This window comes from Cebidichthys violaceus, unplaced genomic scaffold (assembly GCF_023349555.1).
Source record: "Cebidichthys violaceus isolate CVI_PGR_0920_01 unplaced genomic scaffold, fCebVio1.0.p SCAF_51, whole genome shotgun sequence".
NCBI classification, from domain to species: Eukaryota; Metazoa; Chordata; class Actinopteri; order Perciformes; family Stichaeidae; genus Cebidichthys; species Cebidichthys violaceus.
The window spans coordinates 787358-806135 of record NW_027176717.1 but is presented as its reverse complement, the minus strand read 5'-3'; the positions used below and the strand labels follow the sequence as shown (position 1 = coordinate 806135).

General features: G+C 43.1%; 1 protein-coding gene and 1 long non-coding RNA gene across 3 annotated transcripts; one reads left to right on the top strand and one right to left on the bottom strand.

The window, feature by feature from the left end:
* Window positions 1-35: 35 nt before the first annotated feature.
* ints13 (integrator complex subunit 13) lies at window positions 36-6869 on the top strand. Of its 2 annotated transcripts, XM_068731381.1 has the most exons (18): window positions 36-480; window positions 819-1069; window positions 1278-1352; window positions 1583-1785; window positions 2032-2112; window positions 2203-2293; window positions 2411-2539; window positions 2880-2903; window positions 3936-4020; window positions 4250-4342; window positions 4599-4688; window positions 4783-4961; window positions 5046-5210; window positions 5430-5584; window positions 5667-5897; window positions 6022-6152; window positions 6349-6484; window positions 6578-6869. In XM_068731381.1, exons 2-18 carry the CDS (start codon window positions 845-847, stop codon window positions 6612-6614), a joined length of 2130 nt encoding a protein of 709 aa, XP_068587482.1. In that variant the 5' UTR covers window positions 36-480; window positions 819-844; the 3' UTR covers window positions 6615-6869. The 2 variants fall into 2 exon arrangements, with proteins under 2 accessions (XP_068587482.1, XP_068587483.1); XM_068731382.1 differs by lacking the exon at window positions 2880-2903 and having other exon boundaries at window positions 38-480.
* LOC137888086 (uncharacterized) lies at window positions 6762-18420 on the bottom strand. Its single transcript, XR_011105103.1, has 5 exons — window positions 18350-18420; window positions 17903-17945; window positions 17317-17516; window positions 11368-12782; window positions 6762-10387 (listed from the first exon to the last, which is right to left on the bottom strand). It is a non-coding gene; the product is annotated as an uncharacterized lncRNA (long non-coding RNA).
* Window positions 18421-18778: the final 358 nt, after the last annotated feature.

Genomic DNA, 18778 nt, shown 5'->3' with positions numbered 1-18778 from the left:
AACCTTTTAAACAGTGCGGCCCGTCATTCAGGGAAGGAAAACGGTGACGGAACACTACTGGGCACATATCCGCCAATAACAAGTCGCTAGCTTGACGTGATTTAAAGCGTATTGTTTGTGCTAGTCATTCCAAGTGTGTGTATATTTAAATAGCCACCTGGAGGTACATTAAATAGAAAACATTCAGTTTAGTATTACACAAATGGCATAACGGTTAAATGTGTATGTCGGTGGTAATAAACGCGAATCAGCAAACAAATGATTCCGGCTAGTGATAGCTTAGCTACAAGGCTAACGCGATGGTTAGTGACACGCTCCTTTAGCAATTAGTCATCTTAGCTTGCTGACGATTTGGAGTTATTGGCAAATAACATATTGTGAGACTTATTGGGTCTCCGTTCAATAGTCAAGACTCGCCCTAAAGCGAGCGCCTTCGGCTTTTAGCCGGTTCATATCGTTTCCTGTTAAGGTTTTCGACAGGTGAGTTGACATTCGCTGACCATCAGCCACTAAGCATTTATGAACATCACCATTGTCTGTAGAGATTGCCCCCAGCAACCGTAAAATAGTATTTTTATTACTGTACTTATTTCTATAGTGGTATAAGGAAGATGCATAATGTAATTTGTTGTGTTATGTTTATAAGGTTTGTACAATAGTCCTATGTTTATCTAACTTAAATGTGACCGCTGTCATACAGATTTCATATAACATGCTTACAACATACTGTATAACATTTTTGTAAGGGTGTGTGTGTGTGCGCGCGCGCGCGCGCCTTTATTAGAACCTCACGCTTGTGTATTTTTCTGTTCTTGCAGATCAGTGCACGCTGGAGTTCTGCAAAATGAAGATGTTCTCGGTGTCTCACAAGACGGTCTTTGTGGTGGACCACTGTCCCTACATGGCCGAGTCGAGTCGTCAGCAGGTGGAGTGTGATGTGCTGACGAAGAGCCGAGCTCAAGGGGTCATTCCTTTGGCCCCCGTGTCCAAGTCCCTGTGGACCTGTGCTGTGGAGTGCTCCATGGAGTACTGCCGGATCCTTTACGATGTCTATCCACTGCACAAACTGGTCAGCTTCTTATTTTTTTGTTTTATCTCTGGCTGAAATGTTCTATCTGTTTCTCCACCACTGGTTCCAATTAAGATATGTACCTAAACAAGTGTGAAACGAAAAAATGAGATATCTTAGAAAGTTTCAATCAGTGTAGCTACTAGTTACAGTGCACCACTTACTTAAACATTAAATCAACGCGTTCTGACTTCTCTTTATTTTACAGATTAATTACCTTGTGAGTGATTCCGAGTTCCACATCTTGAATAGCTGGAGGCAGGAAGACCAGAGCACTCACGAGGTAATCCACTGCCCACAAAACTCCGTCGCGATCCTAACTGATATATAGTATGACTGTTAGTCTACTGTAGGTCCTGCAGTGAGAGTGTTTTCAGCAGCTCCAGTTAGAGAAGAGCAACATTATTATGAACATCAGTGACCACATGTTTTGCAGGTTTTCATCAGAACTGAACTTAGCGATGTGATTGTCCCGTTTTTCCTCCTCCTCCTCCTCCCCCTCCCCTCTGGCAGCTCATGTCAGCTCTTGCGGCTGTCGGGCCGCCTAACCCACGTGAGGACCCCGAGTGTTGCAGCATCCTGCACGGCCTGGTTGCTGCCGTGGAGTCGCTGTGCAAGATCACAGAGTTGCAGCACGAGAGGCGCACCAGTCTGATGGACACGGCCGAGAGAGTCGCCAATAGGGGTCGTATTATCTGCTTAACCAATGCTAAAAGGTAAACACTGACACGGCGGAGAATCAACTGCAGCCATCAGCCTTATGTTGATCGTTTCATTTCCCTCTCAGCAACTCTGTAGTGTCACTGTTTTGTGCTTTACGTGTATTGTATGTGTACATGTATGGACTTATCTTGTGGTCGTCGCTTACCCTGATAGTTTATTTCATAAAAGAAGCTTTTGGTGTGCGTTATATTATTTAAGACAATTCTAATGCAGTGCTCTTTCTGTGTTCTATCATACAGTGATACTCATGTGCGGATGTTGGAAGACTGCATTCAAGAGACTATTTTAGAACAAAACAAGATGGCAGCGGGCTCAGACAGGTCGGTATCAGATGATGTGATGATTGTAGCGATTCTTCCCTTTTTTGAGCATGTGATAAATGGCTCACAGCTCATCGTTGTGTGTTTCAGGCTGATGGCCATCCAGCAGTGTGACCTGGTCCTAGTTCACATCCACCCACAGGGCGAGGACACGCTGGTGTCTGACCGGCCGAAGAAACAGGTGGGTGCTAAAGAAGAAGACACAAGGTTGTGTGAAAACGTGGCGCTGAACACTGATGCCGCGCCATCATGCCACAGCTGTTAGTTCTCACTGCATCTTCCTCCCCGGTTGTCTCAGATCTCCCCTCTGCTCACCAGCGAGGTTCACAGCGTTCGTGCCGGGCGGCACCTTTCCACCAAACTCAACATTCTGGTCCAGCAGCACTTTGACTTAGCCTCCACCACCATAACAAACATCCCCATGAAGGTAAGGGGCTTCTTGCCCTTTGTTTGGCCTTGCACATTCCACGCCAAAATTACATCTCACATCAACTTTAAATATTTTATTTCTTTTGCTAGTACACAAATGTTGTCATGTCCAGAATGCAGACCATTCCCTCTTTTTACTTGATTGTTTTTATTTTTCCTTTTTTCTCTCACAGCCTTCACACTACTTCTTTTGCTTGCTTAATCTTTACGTGTGAGCCCTTCCTCACCGATAATTACTCATGAAACTTTACAGTCTCATCTTTTTGTTTATCTCATTTGCATGTTGATTTGACTGTGAATCTGCTGCTGGTTTCATGCTGTATTTTCTGTTTTGCTAGCCCACATTAAATGTTTGCGACCAGGTTAGTACTCTTATCACACACACATCAAAGTGAGGAAGGGTCAGAGTTTACACCACGTAGTGTGCAGTGTATGTTTGGAGCTCTGCTGTTGCAACAGGCTTACAGTGTCATGAATTTGTTTTGATGTGACAGTTGGTCTAAAGATTTTGCCGGTGAGGCTCCAGTAAAGGACGGGCAACTCTGGTCTCATGTGGACACCCAGGGAGTCTACAAACTTAACTTTTCTTTAATTAAATGATATTATAACTATTTTAACTCATCATTTGTTTTAAAGTGATCCAAATTGTTCTTAGAAATTGTTTTGTTGGCTTTAGGATTCCTGCCAAAGACTGATATAAAATTGCAGAATATGAATGTTGTATTCAACCGTTTTAATGTCCGAACATCTTTGACCAGCGTTGCCTTTTCTGAGTTGTTAAATACTGTCAGTGTCTGTCGGGTGTTTACACCTTAAAAGTTGCCTAAACTGTCCCCTGGTCTCTGTTTCCCCCATCAGTTCCCACCCATTCCCCCTTAAGTGTCTTGGTGTGGTCTGTTGTGCTGTCTGGATAACTTGTTTTTTAAACCTGACCTTTAGCTGTGTAGAAAGTGGTCAAATTTAAAGCTTGTGTTTAATTGATTAAAAACCAAACTTTTATTTTTAGATCAGCGGTTGCTGGACCCCATTTTCGGGCCTGGACCTAAACATATAGAGATGTTTTTTGTAAGATCGAGAATCCATGATTTGTGTCAAAGAAGTACAGGCTCAGTGTTGTGTGAATTTAAGGACATTTGCGTTAAACACTAGTCTGTGATGTGAGTAGAAGAAAACATACTTAAGTCACCCAGAGAGCTTTTTTTCTTTTACTTTGGTCATTATCATTTACCCTTTGGAACATGAAATCAGCAGTGCTTGTGTGTGTGTGTGTGTGTGTGTGTGTGTGTGTGTGTGTGTGTGTGTGTGTGTGTGTGTGTGTGTGTGTGTGACTTCATGCTGACCCGTGTGTGACTTCATGCTGACCCGTATGTGTTATTGTCTCTGCGGACCGACAGGAAGAGCAGCACGCCAACACATCGGCCAATTATGACGTTGAGCTCCTGCATCACCGAGATGCTCACCTGGAGTTCTTCAAAAGTGGTGAGAACTTGAGTGAAACAAAATAAATTCAGAAGTAGCCATTTGAATACTTTGTGAGGAAACCTCAAACTTTATATAAATTGTGCTCAAAGTAGCTTTCCTTGTTAACATTATAATCACCGGGTAAGGAAATCCGTTCGTGTATTTCACGTGTGCTTAATATTTTTTTTTAATCTGTCAATTTCTCATCAGAAAAGACCAATTCATATGTCGTCTGTGTGTTGTTCAGGTGACTTGCACATGGCTGGCACCAGTACCCGAGAAAATGGACTCAAAGAGACGATTACACTGAAATGGTGCACTCCACGAACCAACAGCATAGGTGGGTATAGTCACGCTTTTATTAGTCAGTTGTTAGTTGATTTGAAGGGTTTTTCATTACTATTTTACTTTGAAATCTCATTATTTATCCATAAACAATTCATTGTTGCAGCGCTCAAGAAAGGACAAACAGTATAAGCCCTAAAGCATTATTGGTGTATTGTTCAGAATAGTTAATCATTGCTGCATTGACTGACCCAGTCGTGATATGAGAGGCCTGATTCAGTTCTATTTGTGTTTTTATTTTCCCACCTCAGAACTGCATTACTGTACAGGAGCCTACCGCATCTCCCCCACAGACGTAAACAGTCGTCCCTCGTCCTGTTTAACAAACTTCCTCCTCAACGGTAAGCGGGATAAACCCTTCTTTTCATCCTGCTGTTTATCTTAGTCTCTTGATCGACTGTAACTGTTTGGCCTTCTCTTCTCGACTTGCCTCAGGTCGATCGGTGCTGCTGGAGCAGCCGAGGAAGTCTGGGTCAAAGGTCATCAGCCACATGCTCAGCAGCCACGGAGGCGAGATCTTCCTGCACGTGCTCAACAGCAACCGCTCCACCCTGGAGGACCCACCCTCCATCAGCGAGGGCTGCGGAGGCCGGGTGACCGACTACCGCATCACTGTATGTTCAGCTCCCACCAGCCAGGTTGCAATAAACATCAATAAGCTTCAAATGGTAACTGTTTTTTGTGTGTGTCTGTTTCAGGATTTTGGGGAATTTATGAGGGAGAACCGGCTCACTCCTGTTTCAGAGTCTTCCCATGATCCCTCGGGGAAGCTACCGGTGGAGAGGGCCAAAGCTCAGCTGGAACGCCACACTCGATACTGGCCAATGATCATCTCCCAGACCACCATTTTCAACATGCAGGCAGTGAGTGAGCGGCATGCAGCGATACTGTGGTTCCTTTAGAGTTCACTTTTATGTACTTCTGCCTATCGTACAAGTGAAGTTTCCATCATGCTCCAAAATATTTGACTTGTTGTTTCCTGCACTTAAAAGATGATCTGTTTCCCATGTTTCTATGCCTATTGGCCCGCATCATCATCCGTCATTCCTGTGTCTGCGTGTCTTCCTGTTTTCTTCCACTAGGTGGTTCCTTTAGCTAACCTGATAGTGAAAGAGACTTTGTCTGAGGAGGATGTTCTGACCTGCCAGAAGACCGTTTACAACCTGGTGGACATGGAGAGGAAGAACGACCCTCTCCCTATTTCCACCGTGGGGTCCAGAGGCAAAGGCCCCAAGAGGTATTCATTCTAAAATCAATGTCACAATTCATGAAAGTAAACGGCAGAGTCACTGACGTGTCCGCATTGTTGTTCATCTCAGAGATGAACAGTATCGTATAATGTGGAACGAGCTTGAGACATTAGTGAAAACTCACGCCGGAGCCACTGACAGACACCAGCGGGTACTGGACTGCATCATTGCCTGTCGCAGCAAACCTCCTGAGGAGGAGGAGAGGAAGAAGAGAGGGAGGAAGAGGGAGGAGAGGGAAGACAGGACAGAGAAGAATGGCACTAAGGACATAGATGACAAAAGCTGGCAGGAGTCGGAGAGGTCAGTGCTGCTCGGATGTCTTATGTATCCATATAGATGTGAATAATAACCTAAATTTAGTAGCAAAAATAAGTTACATTTCTGCTCTCTCGTGCTTCACTCTGTTTTTGTTTTTAACCTGAAGACTTAAAGGTTTGCTGGAAAAAGAAGAGCAGGAGTCGGAGGTGATCAAAGATTCCCCGGACTCTCCAGAGCCGCTCAACAAGAAGCCGCGCCTGTGCACAGAGGAGGTTCAGCCTCCAGAGAGAGCAAAAGGTACCAACCATCATTTGTATCTGCTTAGAATAGACACCACCCCAAGAAATCACTGACAAACAGACCAGAAAAGTGGCAGAAAATCACTGAGCCGGTGAGAGCCAGTTCTGGCAAATGCCACTTTGATGACATCACTCGGGGCCAAACTGGTTGTGTGTTTTTTTTTATCTGTGGCTTTGTCTCGCTGTCTGTTCAGGTCCGGTCTCGCTCCTCAGCATGTGGAGCAATCGCATCACTGTAGCAAATTCCAGGAAGCACCAAGAGTTTGTCGGAAGAGTGAGCTCCGTCAACAACAAGTTTGAGTTGTACCAGCAGCTCAAAGATGAAAATGGGTGCGTGAGAAAAGTCAATCATCTGTCACTTTATGGGTTGAATGTGTCAAAACTGCTCGCTATGTCTTAACCAGACTTTTCCCCTACCGACAGGATGGATGTTCACGAAAACGGCAAGGCCTCCAGATGATGTTTCCACGGATCCATTGCTTCACTCCTGCCAAGGATAGAGATTTTGAGCCTTTGAGTTTTTTCAGAGTTTGGTGTCACCTAATACTCCCAGAACAAGGGCCTCAAATAACATAGACAGTGAACTCTTAACGAGGAATTTCTACTGTTTCTTTTTTTTTTTTTTTTTTTACTCATGGTTTTGTAGATATGCTGTTCACATATTGTGTAACACAATAAAAACTGTCAATAGACAATTTTGCTGTTGAATATGGAAGTGATGTCTTGTCTCATTCATTTAAAAGTTGTGTTGTGGAGGACGAGGCTGTCGCGCCATCTCAACTGTTTTCCTCACTTGCTCTCATGTTGATGGGACTTGCCCCTCAACGCCTTTGCGAAAGGTTAATCCACAGCCCCAGCGGTGGTGGAGGGAGTTCAGGTTGCAAGTGCGGAGGTCGCCTCGGTCTTAAGGCTCTCAGATCCCTGCTTCTAACTGAGAGCGACCTGCCTGCGGGCCAAATGGCGACTGTTCTTGACCTAGCGTGACCGTTGCAGAAATAGAGAACTACAGCGACGAGCATGATGAGAAGGCAGAGGACGACGAGGGCAGTCAACATGCCAGCCGTCCGTTGATAGTGAGTAATCTGTTGTGTGATGGCTGGAGGTGCAGAGACGCAGCTGTTGGACGTGGGACTGAGGGAAGTGTGGACAGCAGGGGTAGATCCATCAAATATGGAAGGAGAAGTATTGGAGAAACAGTCTGGTCTGTAGCTCACAGGTCCAACTTAAGTAATGGGGAACTCTGGAAGCATTGCCACTCTGAATGCAGGCTTGACGGATCCATCTGCTGATCTCATTGCCAGCCACATGCTCCGTATTTGATCGACATGGCACAGTGTTACTCTACTCTGACCCATCCCACACAAGCTGTGGTTGTACCAGGACACCACAGTGGAACCAGGCCTCATGGAAACAACAGAGAGGTGGTTGTAACTAGAGCTGTTAAAGAAGAAGACAAGACAGTTTTCTCAGCATTTGTTCCACCCTGTAGCGGTGACGGAGAACAGAGTGAAGGTTGCGTTGAGCTGTCAGGGTGAAAACGTGACAGGGGTTGACGGGGCTACGACGGAGATCCAGGGTCAGAGGCAGCCGGGTGCTCAGGCCTTGTCCGTCCCGGGCGGCCAGCAGGAACTGCTGAGGAGCAAACTGCAGGTCCACGTCCAGAGGAACACCATGAAGCTCCAGACCGTCCAGTGCCAACCAGGTACCAACGCTGATGGGAGGCCCATCAATGTACCTAATATCCAGGGAAAGAGCGTCTGCATCACCGTCCTCTGGGTCTTGGAAGGTTTTACGTGGGATTGAGTAGTGGAAAAGGAAGCCAACAGTGGCCGTCAACACTGGAATCGACTGCGACACTTTGGGTGGGAGATTCATGGGGCCTGAAATATAAAATCAAATCATGTTTTTTTTTATTATCATTGCAAAGAAATATCAAATGTCTGTAAACAAGAATAAAGACATGTACATTTGATATTTTAGATAGATTTGTAGAAATGAACTGTTCATTTGCAAAATCAAATTCAATGTTGGATGTCAAAGACACCCTGTGGAGTTTTTGACCACTTGCAGGGACGTTTTGATGCACAGGTCAGTATCTTTTGTAGCGATTAATTGATCAACAACACAGAAAAATGTTTACATAACTGCAACTATTTTATAGCTTAATCTATTCGCGTTGATGGTTCAAGCTTGTGTGATAATTGTATGCTTTTAATTGTAATATATGATTGTAAATGGAACATGTTTGGGTTTTTGAATTACTGGTTGAATAGACAAACTATTCTTTTGGGTTCTTTTAAAGCGTTTTCTTAGACTCCTGCTATTGCAAAAAGGTGTCTTGTTTTTGCCAAAGACCCATTGTCTGGTGTCAAATCACTAAATTATATATTATAAAATACTTATTAGGTACACATTTATTAACAAATTAACAAAAACTTTATTCATGTATTTATGACTATGTATTTACAGTAAGTTCCTTGGTCAATGGTAACGGTACCCTTGATAGTACTTAATTGAGATGGAAGCTGAGGAAAGTGTTGCCTGGACTGAGCTCTCTCTTCTATATTAGTAAAAGCCAACAGCCTGTAATTATGTCAATAATGCAGTTGACATCTCATAAAATCGTCTCAAAGACGTGCTCAGAATCTGCTGGGTGGGACGTCCATTCGTAAATGGCCCGCTGCTGTCTGTAGCGGACGACTGGCAGATTAACAAGGAGTTCTCTAAACTGACACAGCTGCCACGGAGGGCAGATGTGTATGAGACTACTGAGAAGGTAGTGCCCTCTAGAGCAGGAAGAGTGTTGAAATGTTCATTTGTTGAGTAGTTGTTACGTGGCTTATTTCTGTAGTGGCAGACAGATGCATCGTTGACGCCAACAGAATAGATTCATTTGACTCAGCTTGTTTCCTTAAAACATCATCTGAGGGAAGGGGATGCATTGATGTCTGGGCCAAAAAGAATTGTCCGCTTGAATCAAACAAAAAAAACTGTAACATTAAAGCGCTCCAGTGCTTCTCATTATGTGGAGAACTGTCCAGAACGTGCGCCACTGTGTTCTCAATGTCGGTACTTTTGAGTTGTGGGCTACAATCATTTACATACACACGATCCCACACCACAGATTCGCCACATAATGGGGACAAGGGATCAAGGCTCAGCATCTGGTGGATGAAGGATATGGTGTACGGCTCCTGAACAGTAGAGGGAGCAGTTGGATCAAAATGGTCCTCGGACACTCCTTGAGTGCTCTCAAAAGGTGTAAGAGGATCGGGGTAGGTCACACTTAGGCCTGCTGCTGTGTTTGAATACATGCTTGTTGTGATTGCAATGACAGAGGATATGTGGTAAAATGTATCAAACAGCAGTGTCTGGATCGTTTGTTGCTATGATGACATGAATTGCACACTCTCATGAGCCGACTTGTCAAATGGTTGTTCTTTAGAGGGCTCGTCTTTGAGCATAAATAATGGGACCGGAAGGGTTTTAGTTAAAGGAAGGCTAGTGTGAAGAGCCAAAGACAGGTGTGTTGGTCGTGGGGACATCAATAAAATGTCTGAGCTTAACGTCTGCATGAGGGCATTTTGATCAAAACATAATTCTGTGCCTAATATTGACTGTAAATCCGTTACAAATGGGCTTTCAAGATTATTTCGCAAAGATGAGCCGCCAATATCAGGTGGCAAAGCTTTGTGGAATGTCTGTAACGGTGGTGTCGTAGGCGATGAGACTTTGGGAGATTCAACAGTAGATACAACATTTATTATATGAGTTGTCTCAAGTTGTGGACTAAAAAAGCCAAGCTCCAAAGGTAAAGCTGGTGTAGATGTCATCACAGAGGGCTCAAACAAGGATGTCGGGAGCGAAGACTCTAATTCAGTTTGTCCAGACGGCGTCAGCTGAAACTCTAGTGTGGTCGATGACACGTCCTGAGTTGTTCCATTTAGCTGAGACATTACATCCTGATTCAGAACTGGGGACAGATGTTGGATTGTACTAGAGTGCTGAGTTTTTGATAATTGCTTAGCCATTAAATATGAGGTTGGTGACACATCTGGAAACAGCCGAGTTGGCAGTATTGTGTTTGATGGTGGCAGTGACTGTATTGTCTTTAATGTGGGGCTCAGCCGTGGGACAACTTTATAATCCTCTGTTGGAGGCGAATGAGATGCAAGGTTACAGAGTGTTGGTTTGGCGTTGTGGTGGTCTTTAATTGGCCCTTGAGTATAGACCCTGTGAAAGAGAAAATGCAACAATTCAGTACAATGGTAAAATACGAGTTCCAGGAATGCAAATAAATGTAGAAATGGGAAGAACAGGAAAACCTCCAGTCCACCCTCTGGTGTCCATACATTACCCTGACTACGAAAACCTTGTTGTCACATCATTTGATTAACCTTAATATGTAGTGTTGTGTATTTGGAGCAGTTTGTTAAGGAGTGAAACCAGATCAAAACAAACCATCTATAGCTCCGTGTCTCCTTAACAGAATTGGTCACATAAAAGCTACTATTGAATTATATTTAGATGTACGTAACTGCCAGCAATGGTGGCATTGCAGCCTTTTTGGTGTTTGTCGACACTTCAATAGCTCTTTTCAACAAGATATCATTGCTGTAAAAAATGAGCCAATACCTCAGATTTCATTTGCTTGTAATTACGCTCTAAACAACATGAATTGAACTCAGCAATAGACAAAGTTAGTGGCTAGCAGGTTAACACAGTTACTTTTAGGAGTTGGTGGAGACCAAAACAAAGCTAAAAGGAAAATGAGTATCATGTGGCCACAATAAAGAAACCCAATGAATGCTAACGTTGCTCTCTAGCTGCTAGATGTGTACATAAGGAACTGTTTGCTAGAAAATTTGGTATGGCAACTTAAAGATGTAACGTTTGCAGCGTCTCCAAGTAGTTATTGTAGGTTTACATGCATTTTAATTTTGTGTGTTTTTATCCATAATTCAAATTGCATTTCTTCAAGTGAACTTTGACATAACAAGCAACTGTAACGTAGTCATTTGTTTTCCATACCATTCATGCGTCTCATATTTCCAACACGACATTAGCCCATATGTTCTTCTATTCATTCAGCTCCATTCAGCTATGGGCCTCTTTTTCAAACAGGGTCAAGTCATCACAGCATATGACTTGAATGACTAAGCACCCACAACAATCCCATATAGTCATATAGAAGTGAACAGCAGCAGACATACCCAGTGAGCTCACTGTGGGCTGGCTTTCTGAGTCAGTGTAGCTGGCTCTATAAGGGGTGGTCCAGAGGGGATTTTCCTTCTGGTGGGGTCGGAGGGTCAGACGAGTGGCGAGCGATTTTCTGTTGACTGCCTCATGTCTCAGTGTAGAAGTGACACTGTAAGAGGCTGAGGTCAGCGGCAGTGAGGGGTAAACAGTCTGCAGTGAGGATGATGGTAACAGTGTCGATAGAGCGGTGACAACGACAACAAAAGTACTGACTGTTATATATCAGTATATCTTCAGGTAAAAAGAGTAAAAGAGGCAATTCTGTGGTTCGGAAAAACTCAAAAATACGTTGTTATTTATGTGATGTGATTTCTGATACTTGCTCACTGCAGCCAGTCGCTTCTACAAATGGTTTTGTTTTTGAGGCAGACAGCCCAGCTGGCTTGATATGTTTCTGAGAATTGTGAACTGAAAGTTGGTATGGATGAGTGCTGCCAAAATCCTCTGAGAATGACATCCAAAGTGATGAAACATTGGCGCAATTAGCACCCTTGCTGTATGTATACAGGCATGTTGTCTGCTTGATAGAGAAATAATTTGAGGATGACTGTATTTTTCCATTTCATTTGTCTTTAAGACGTGCATTTCAGGATTTATATCAGAGTGATACATTAGTGTCTCAAATGCTTCAGATGTAAACCTGAATGTTTTTTCAAGTGAATCTGGGAAAGCATCAACCTGTATGCCGGAGGTCTTAAGCAATATTTCATCGCTGACAGAGATCACAGTATCTTCATCCTGTGTGTGTGTTGGCTCCAGCCGTGTCCCCACATGGTTCATATGCAACGAGATGGTCAATAAACTTGGTTCCATCTTGGTTGAAGGAAGATAATTTATGTGTGAATGCTCAGGTTTCACAGTCTGATAGCCCTGAGTTGGAGGAGGAACCATCATGTTTGGAGCAGGTGAAAATCTTTGTCTTTGCAGGTCTCTCCTAACTTTATATCGGACCCCTCCAGGTGCACAAAGCACCCTCCATCCCAAAACAGGAGCTTCCAGCAACTTGGCCAACCCTCCTCTCTTCACACTGTATTCCAGCACCGTGGATAAATCATAATGTCGTTCCTCTCCTTGACAACCGACAGGCCACAGAAGCTCAGCATCGTCTCCCAAGGCATCTTGTTTCTCACAACCACAAGTCATTTTCTCAGCAAGCCAACCTTGCCTGCAAATTCTGAGCTTCTCTTGTTGTTGTATGAATGATTTTCTTCTTGTAAACAGGTAGACAAAGTCCAGTGGCAGGCACAGGTGGTCAGCCATGGTGGTGACCAAACGGATACGCTGGCTAGCATCAAGAGTAACGGGGTTCAACTGAAATAGAAGGTCAGCCCCGGTTTCCATCTGCCCCAGAGAGCAGGATATGGTATTCCTATTGGATATGGAGACAAAACAAAATCACTGTCTTATTCATTGTAAAGGATAAGTCTTGTGATATTCTGTATTTTTCCACATACACCTTCCAAGTGTTGTAAATACTCACTAGCGCAGCAAATCTGCCCAACACATGTTTGAGTGACGTTTTCTAAAATGTATGTGCCCAACTAAAACTATATGTTTATGTGTGTTTGACCCGACTCCACCCACCAGGCTCATGGAGGTAGAGGCCTCACCAGAGAAAGGTATCACAATGAAAACATTAAAGGATGAATATATAATTTGGGAGTTGTAAAATCAAGATGGATTTATGCCAGTGTGATTAGTAAAACGTATTTATGTCAGTACTTGCAACCATTTGCATCATCATTAAGTTTACTAATGTCTTGTTTATTGTTTTTCTTCTAATCTTAACCCATTTCATCCCATCGCTCACAATAGTGACCGTAAAAAAGCTTTTCAGTTATAAGGCTCTAAAAATGTTACTAAATGATGCATTGATGCATTTCTAGCAAAAGTATCCAAACATAAAGATGGGACAAATATTTTTGGTACACATCATCCTTAAGGTGTCTAGTATTGATATATGCATTTGCAATTACTCAACTTTGTTTAGTGTGGTCATAGAATAAGTAAACATGTTGATGTCAACAAAAGTAACCGGTGGGATAACAGTGCATCTGGATATACATATTTAACACATACACAGTTCTTGTGTGACCCAACTATCTATTCCGTTCTTTTACTTTGACATTGAGTCAATATCTGGAGGAATCAAAGGTCTCTGTTTCTCTCACACCACTTTATTAGGTACACCTGTTCAAGAAGATTATCAACACGTTAAACCTTGAAGCAGATGGGCTACAGCAGCAGAAGACTACACCGAGAGCCACTCCTGTAGGTCAACAACAACTAAGGCTACAATTGGCAAAGACTGTCCAAAATTGGACAATAGAAGATGGGAATGAATTGCCTGCTCTTTGCAGATGATGTCGTTCTGTTGGCTCCATCAGACCATGGCCTTCAGCATGCACTGGGTGCTTTGCAGCCCAGTGTGACTCAGTCGGGATGAGAGTCAGTACCTCCAAGTCTGAGGCCATGGTTCTCTGCCAGAAAATGGTGGATTGGGCCCTCCTAGTTGGGAGTGAGTCACTGCCCCAAGCGAGTGAGTTTAGGATACGTCCAACTGGTAAGAGGCCCCAGGGTAGACCCAGAAAACAAGAGATTATATATAATGTCTGGCTCCTCACTGGGCCCCCATCGAAGGCTGAACAATGTTGCTGGGGAGGGGACATCTGGAATACCCTGCTGAGCCTGCTGAACCTGTTGTCCCTGCAGCTGAACGATTTTGCTGGGGAGTGGACGTCTGGGATACTTTGCTGAGCCTACGTCCCCTTAAGCGGAAGATAATGGATGGATGGATGGAAAAATGTTGCCTGCTCTGATGAGTCTCCATTATTGCTGCAACATTCAGATGGTAGGGTCAAAATTTTGTGAAAACTACATGAAAGCATGGATCCATCCTGATTGTATCAACAGTTCTGGGTGGTAATGGTGTAGTGGCGTGGGAGATATTTTGTTGCCCCATTTTGGGCCCCTAGTACCAACTAAGCATTGTTTAAATGCCCCAGCCTACTTGAGTATTGTTGTTGACCATGTCCATCTTCTATTAACTACTTCCAGGAGAATAATGTCCTACAAAGCTGGTTTCCTGAACCTTTGGGATGTGGTGCAAAGGTGCATAATTGGTAGTGAGGGGCCCAAAATGTGCCAAGAAATATGATGAATGAGTAGGATGGATCCATGCTGATACAAATTCTGACCCTACCATCTGAATGTCACTACAGAAATCCAGCCTCATCAGACAAGGCCGCATTTTTTCCAAACTGCTATTGTCCAACAGTTACCTGTTGCTGGCCTACAGTAGTGGCACCATTGGCCATTCTTGTCTGACCTCTGCCATTAACAAGGCATTTTCGCCTAGAGAACTGCCGTTCATTGGATATTTTGTCTTTTATTGTCCATTCTCTAGAGATGGGTGTGCGTGAAAATCCCAGTTGATCAGCAGCTTCTAAAAACACTTTCGCCGATCATATTGAAAGTGACTTACATGTGTTAATAATAGGGCTGGGGTGTATAAGAATTTTGATGACTGCATACTAGGAGAAATATGTTAATTCAGTCAATAAATGTCTACACATTACCCCACCGGTCACAATTGTGACCGAACATTAAACACAAACTTTACTTTTAAATTAAAATTTAAAAAAAATAAGGATTGTTTATTTCAAATAGTTACTAATGACACATGATTTGGATAATTTCATGTCCGTGAAAAATGTGGAGTTTCACATACCTCTCGAAATGACACACACTGTCCCTTAGAGCCACTATAACACTGGTGTGGTGAATGAAAAACATTATGATGAGTGGAAAACACTGTTATGGTCCTATTAGTAGGTGCATTTAGCATTTTTTTGTGTTAGAAGCATAGATAGCCCAGCTGGCTTGATATTTTTCTGAGAATTGTGAACTAAAAGCTGGTAAGGATGACTGCTGCCATGTCTGCTATGTTCACCCTGCAATGACATTTCAAAATGGCTGCTGTGTAAAGGCCCTCTTGGTGGCAGTAAAATCGAGGCCAAAACATTGGCATCACTTACTTATTAAGTTTATATGTTAAACATGTCAGCAATTAGTTTTCAATTTAATCCTCCATGATGACATCAGGTTTCTGAAGGGCCGTTGTAAAGCTCAAAGTGGACACAGGGTACATCCCAAGTCTCTTATTTGTCATTTCCTCGTTTCCTCTCTCTTCGCAAGGTTTCCTTGCGTCTCTCCATGCATCCCTGGGGGGAGGGACTAAGATGCAAGGAAAGGACGCAAGTGAGGGAAACGGGGATGCAATTAAGAGACTTGGGATGTACCCACAGTCTAACTCTAAATAAAAATGGACAAAGAGGTCGACTGTCTGTGGAGCTGAGGCGGGCCTGGGTGATGCAGCAGAGCAGAAAGCTAGCAGCTAGCAACCTGTAACGGCACCCACCTGTCACTCTAACCAGGCATTTTAACATGGTGGTCTTTGGGGATTGACTGGCTTTTGAAGCTAAACTCAATTATGCAGTTTTAAAGATTTCTATCTTCCTATCTATTAGCTAAGCACTGAGTGCTACAAGGAGGGGTAGTGAAGATAGAAAGTATGAAGAGACAGACTAACACAGAGTTGGTTTTGATAGGATTTGTTGAGCGCACCAAAACGAATAAAATATCACCAGCCTTAATCCTTAAACTTTTTTTTTTTTCAATAATCACTAATCACTGTTGTAATAGTCACCTTACACTGTATCAACACTGAACTAAAACACCTAACATGTGGGCAATGTTGAAAACAAAGCAATGATTCAGTATGAGTTGTATAAGCTGTCACTCATAAACTGGCTACATGTGGGCAATGTTGAAAACAAAGCAATGATTCAGTATGAGTTGTATAAGCTGTCACTCATAAACTGGCTCAGTGAAATGTGATAGAGGGAGTCCGTGGTGGTTGTGGGATAAGAGAAACAGAGCGACAATGTGGGCCAACATTTAAAGCCTACATGCCCAGGTGAGTTTAATCAGCTGATGACCCTCACATGTCAACCCACTGCCTGCTGAGGACGGCCAGGAATCCTCCAACACAGTGGGAAAGTGCGTGACAGTATTGTTGAGTGAAGTTTCAAAATCTGTTGTTGAAGAACGGCTTGAGAGCATTCTATCAGTCTTAGAAGGCCCCACATTACTAATGGACCATTCACACCTGAACTCTGTTTACTAGGGTGGCAAACACACACTATTCAACAATGTCCTCTGCAGTTAACTTTGCGCTCACACTGACTTAATTAGTTTAACAACTCAACCTTTAAGACAACAGAAGAACCTCAAACTAAACTTTTGTGGACACGTACAGGGAGAGGCCTGATCAGAGAAAGGGGTCCCAAACATTTTAGGATAAATATATAATTTAGAAATTGTAAAATCAAAATGGATTTATGCTAATTTAAGTTGTATGATTAGTAAAACATATTTATGTCAGTGCTTGTAACCATTTGGTCATCATTAGATTTACCTATGTCGTGTTTGGTATCATTTTACTTTACATTTGACTTTTAATGTAGCCCCTCTATACTCTAATGATTCCTTTTAGAACTGCCAGCTCAAATAATGATATTAACTAAGTGAACTGATGAGCAACAGTTGTGGCTACACAACTTGAGTCCAGAATTTCATTCAACAAAATGCGCACATAACAAGTATTGACGAACACTCTATGTACTGTACATTGGTTATTGTTTTTCTTCTAATCTTAAAACTCACATACTAAACCAAACCAAAGTTTGTCTTCTAATGACGCACACTGTCACCTTGAGCCACCACTGATGTGGTGGCTGAAAAACACGAGTGGAAAACACTGCTGTGATCCTATTCAAAACACTCAAATGTATGAATAGATTCATTTTAATCGACATATATTGTATTTTCTGCCTCTTTACCTTGCTGGGTTCTTGTCGGTCACTGTTCTGTTTCGGATGTGCAGGTAGAAGAAGTAGGCAGCACACTGCCCTCCAATAACGGACACTTTTAGATGGTATATCCCACAATCCTCAGTCAGAGCCAGGCCGGCTAGACTGCTTGTGTGTTGCATGAAGACCATCCAATGGAGCAAAGTGTTGCCTCCATCAGCCAGGGATAGCTGGGGGGAAAAGTAAGATTGATTGGAGCAGTTTGAATTTGATAATTTCACGTATGCTTGTGTGTCTATAGTCAAGGAGCTTGAGTGACCACAGGGCTTCTATAGACGACAGTCACATCACTTTTTGCAAGCTTCCCTGCAGAGTTTCTAAAGCGAGGATGGCCAGTAAAATCACCAGGGAAGATGAACATAATGTCATCGTCTACAAAAACAACAGTGACAAATTAATTTGCACTAACTCTGGTAAATCTCTCTAATTCACAGTTACCCAAGTGAAAGATATTCCAATATGACAACGACAAGAAGAACTTGTAACTTAAGCTCATGGCACCACTCTGTAGACATATCTGCCTGAAGATTTTAACTTTGTGCAATGCTGAGCTCACCTCTTGATGCTGTGTGTGGTTCAGGGTTGGAGGGACCGGCAGCCTAAAAAAGAAAAGGGATCCCGCCTCAAACGTAAAATTGAGAAACACACCAAATTCTGTCCTCACTGGACAATGCTGCACTAAACTCTGACTATGCTTCACACTCTCCAGGATCAGCAGCAACAGTTGGAGGTAGAAGTCCAGGGTTTTACACGACGAGGTTATTTTTTGGTAAAACGGACCAGGGTGCTTTACTAGGAGGTCATCCATGTCCTTTGATTACGGGTCTGAATTCAAGAAGTTCCTTGCAGTACCACTCTAGATTTTCACTTCCATCTTTTATCTTGTACAATCTTGGAAGGTAAATAAATCCTAGAAGTGCAATTGTTAATGAACATTTTTCACAGGCTGAAAGTTTGCATTGTGTTTCCTTCCGTCCAGACTTTTTTTTAAAATCTTTCTTACCATTACACTGTATTGCTGCTCACTTAGGAGAGCACCCAGTAGTCCCATGTTTCTGGTCTCCGGTTCAATCGTCTGTCAGGTTTGAAAGAGATAAAACTGACAGACTGCGTGTAATAAGCCAGCAATGTTTTATCTCCCCAATAAACAATGTACAATGAAGCGCCGCTAACAGTGTTTGTTTACAACAGGGCAGAACCTGATCCTTGAAGCAGTCGTTAACAGAGCTCTTTCTCTGCGGGTACTTTATGTCGCTCTGGAGGTCCAGTTACAAATCGGCCGTGGTTACTAAGATACCTGCAATGATACCGGAGACTCTATCAATGACTTTTGGGACTGATGGCTGATCTCACTTCAGCCTCTTGGTGCATGAGTTCAGAAAGTTCAGAGTATTTAAGAGACAGGAAGAGACCTTTCATTTCACCGTTCATT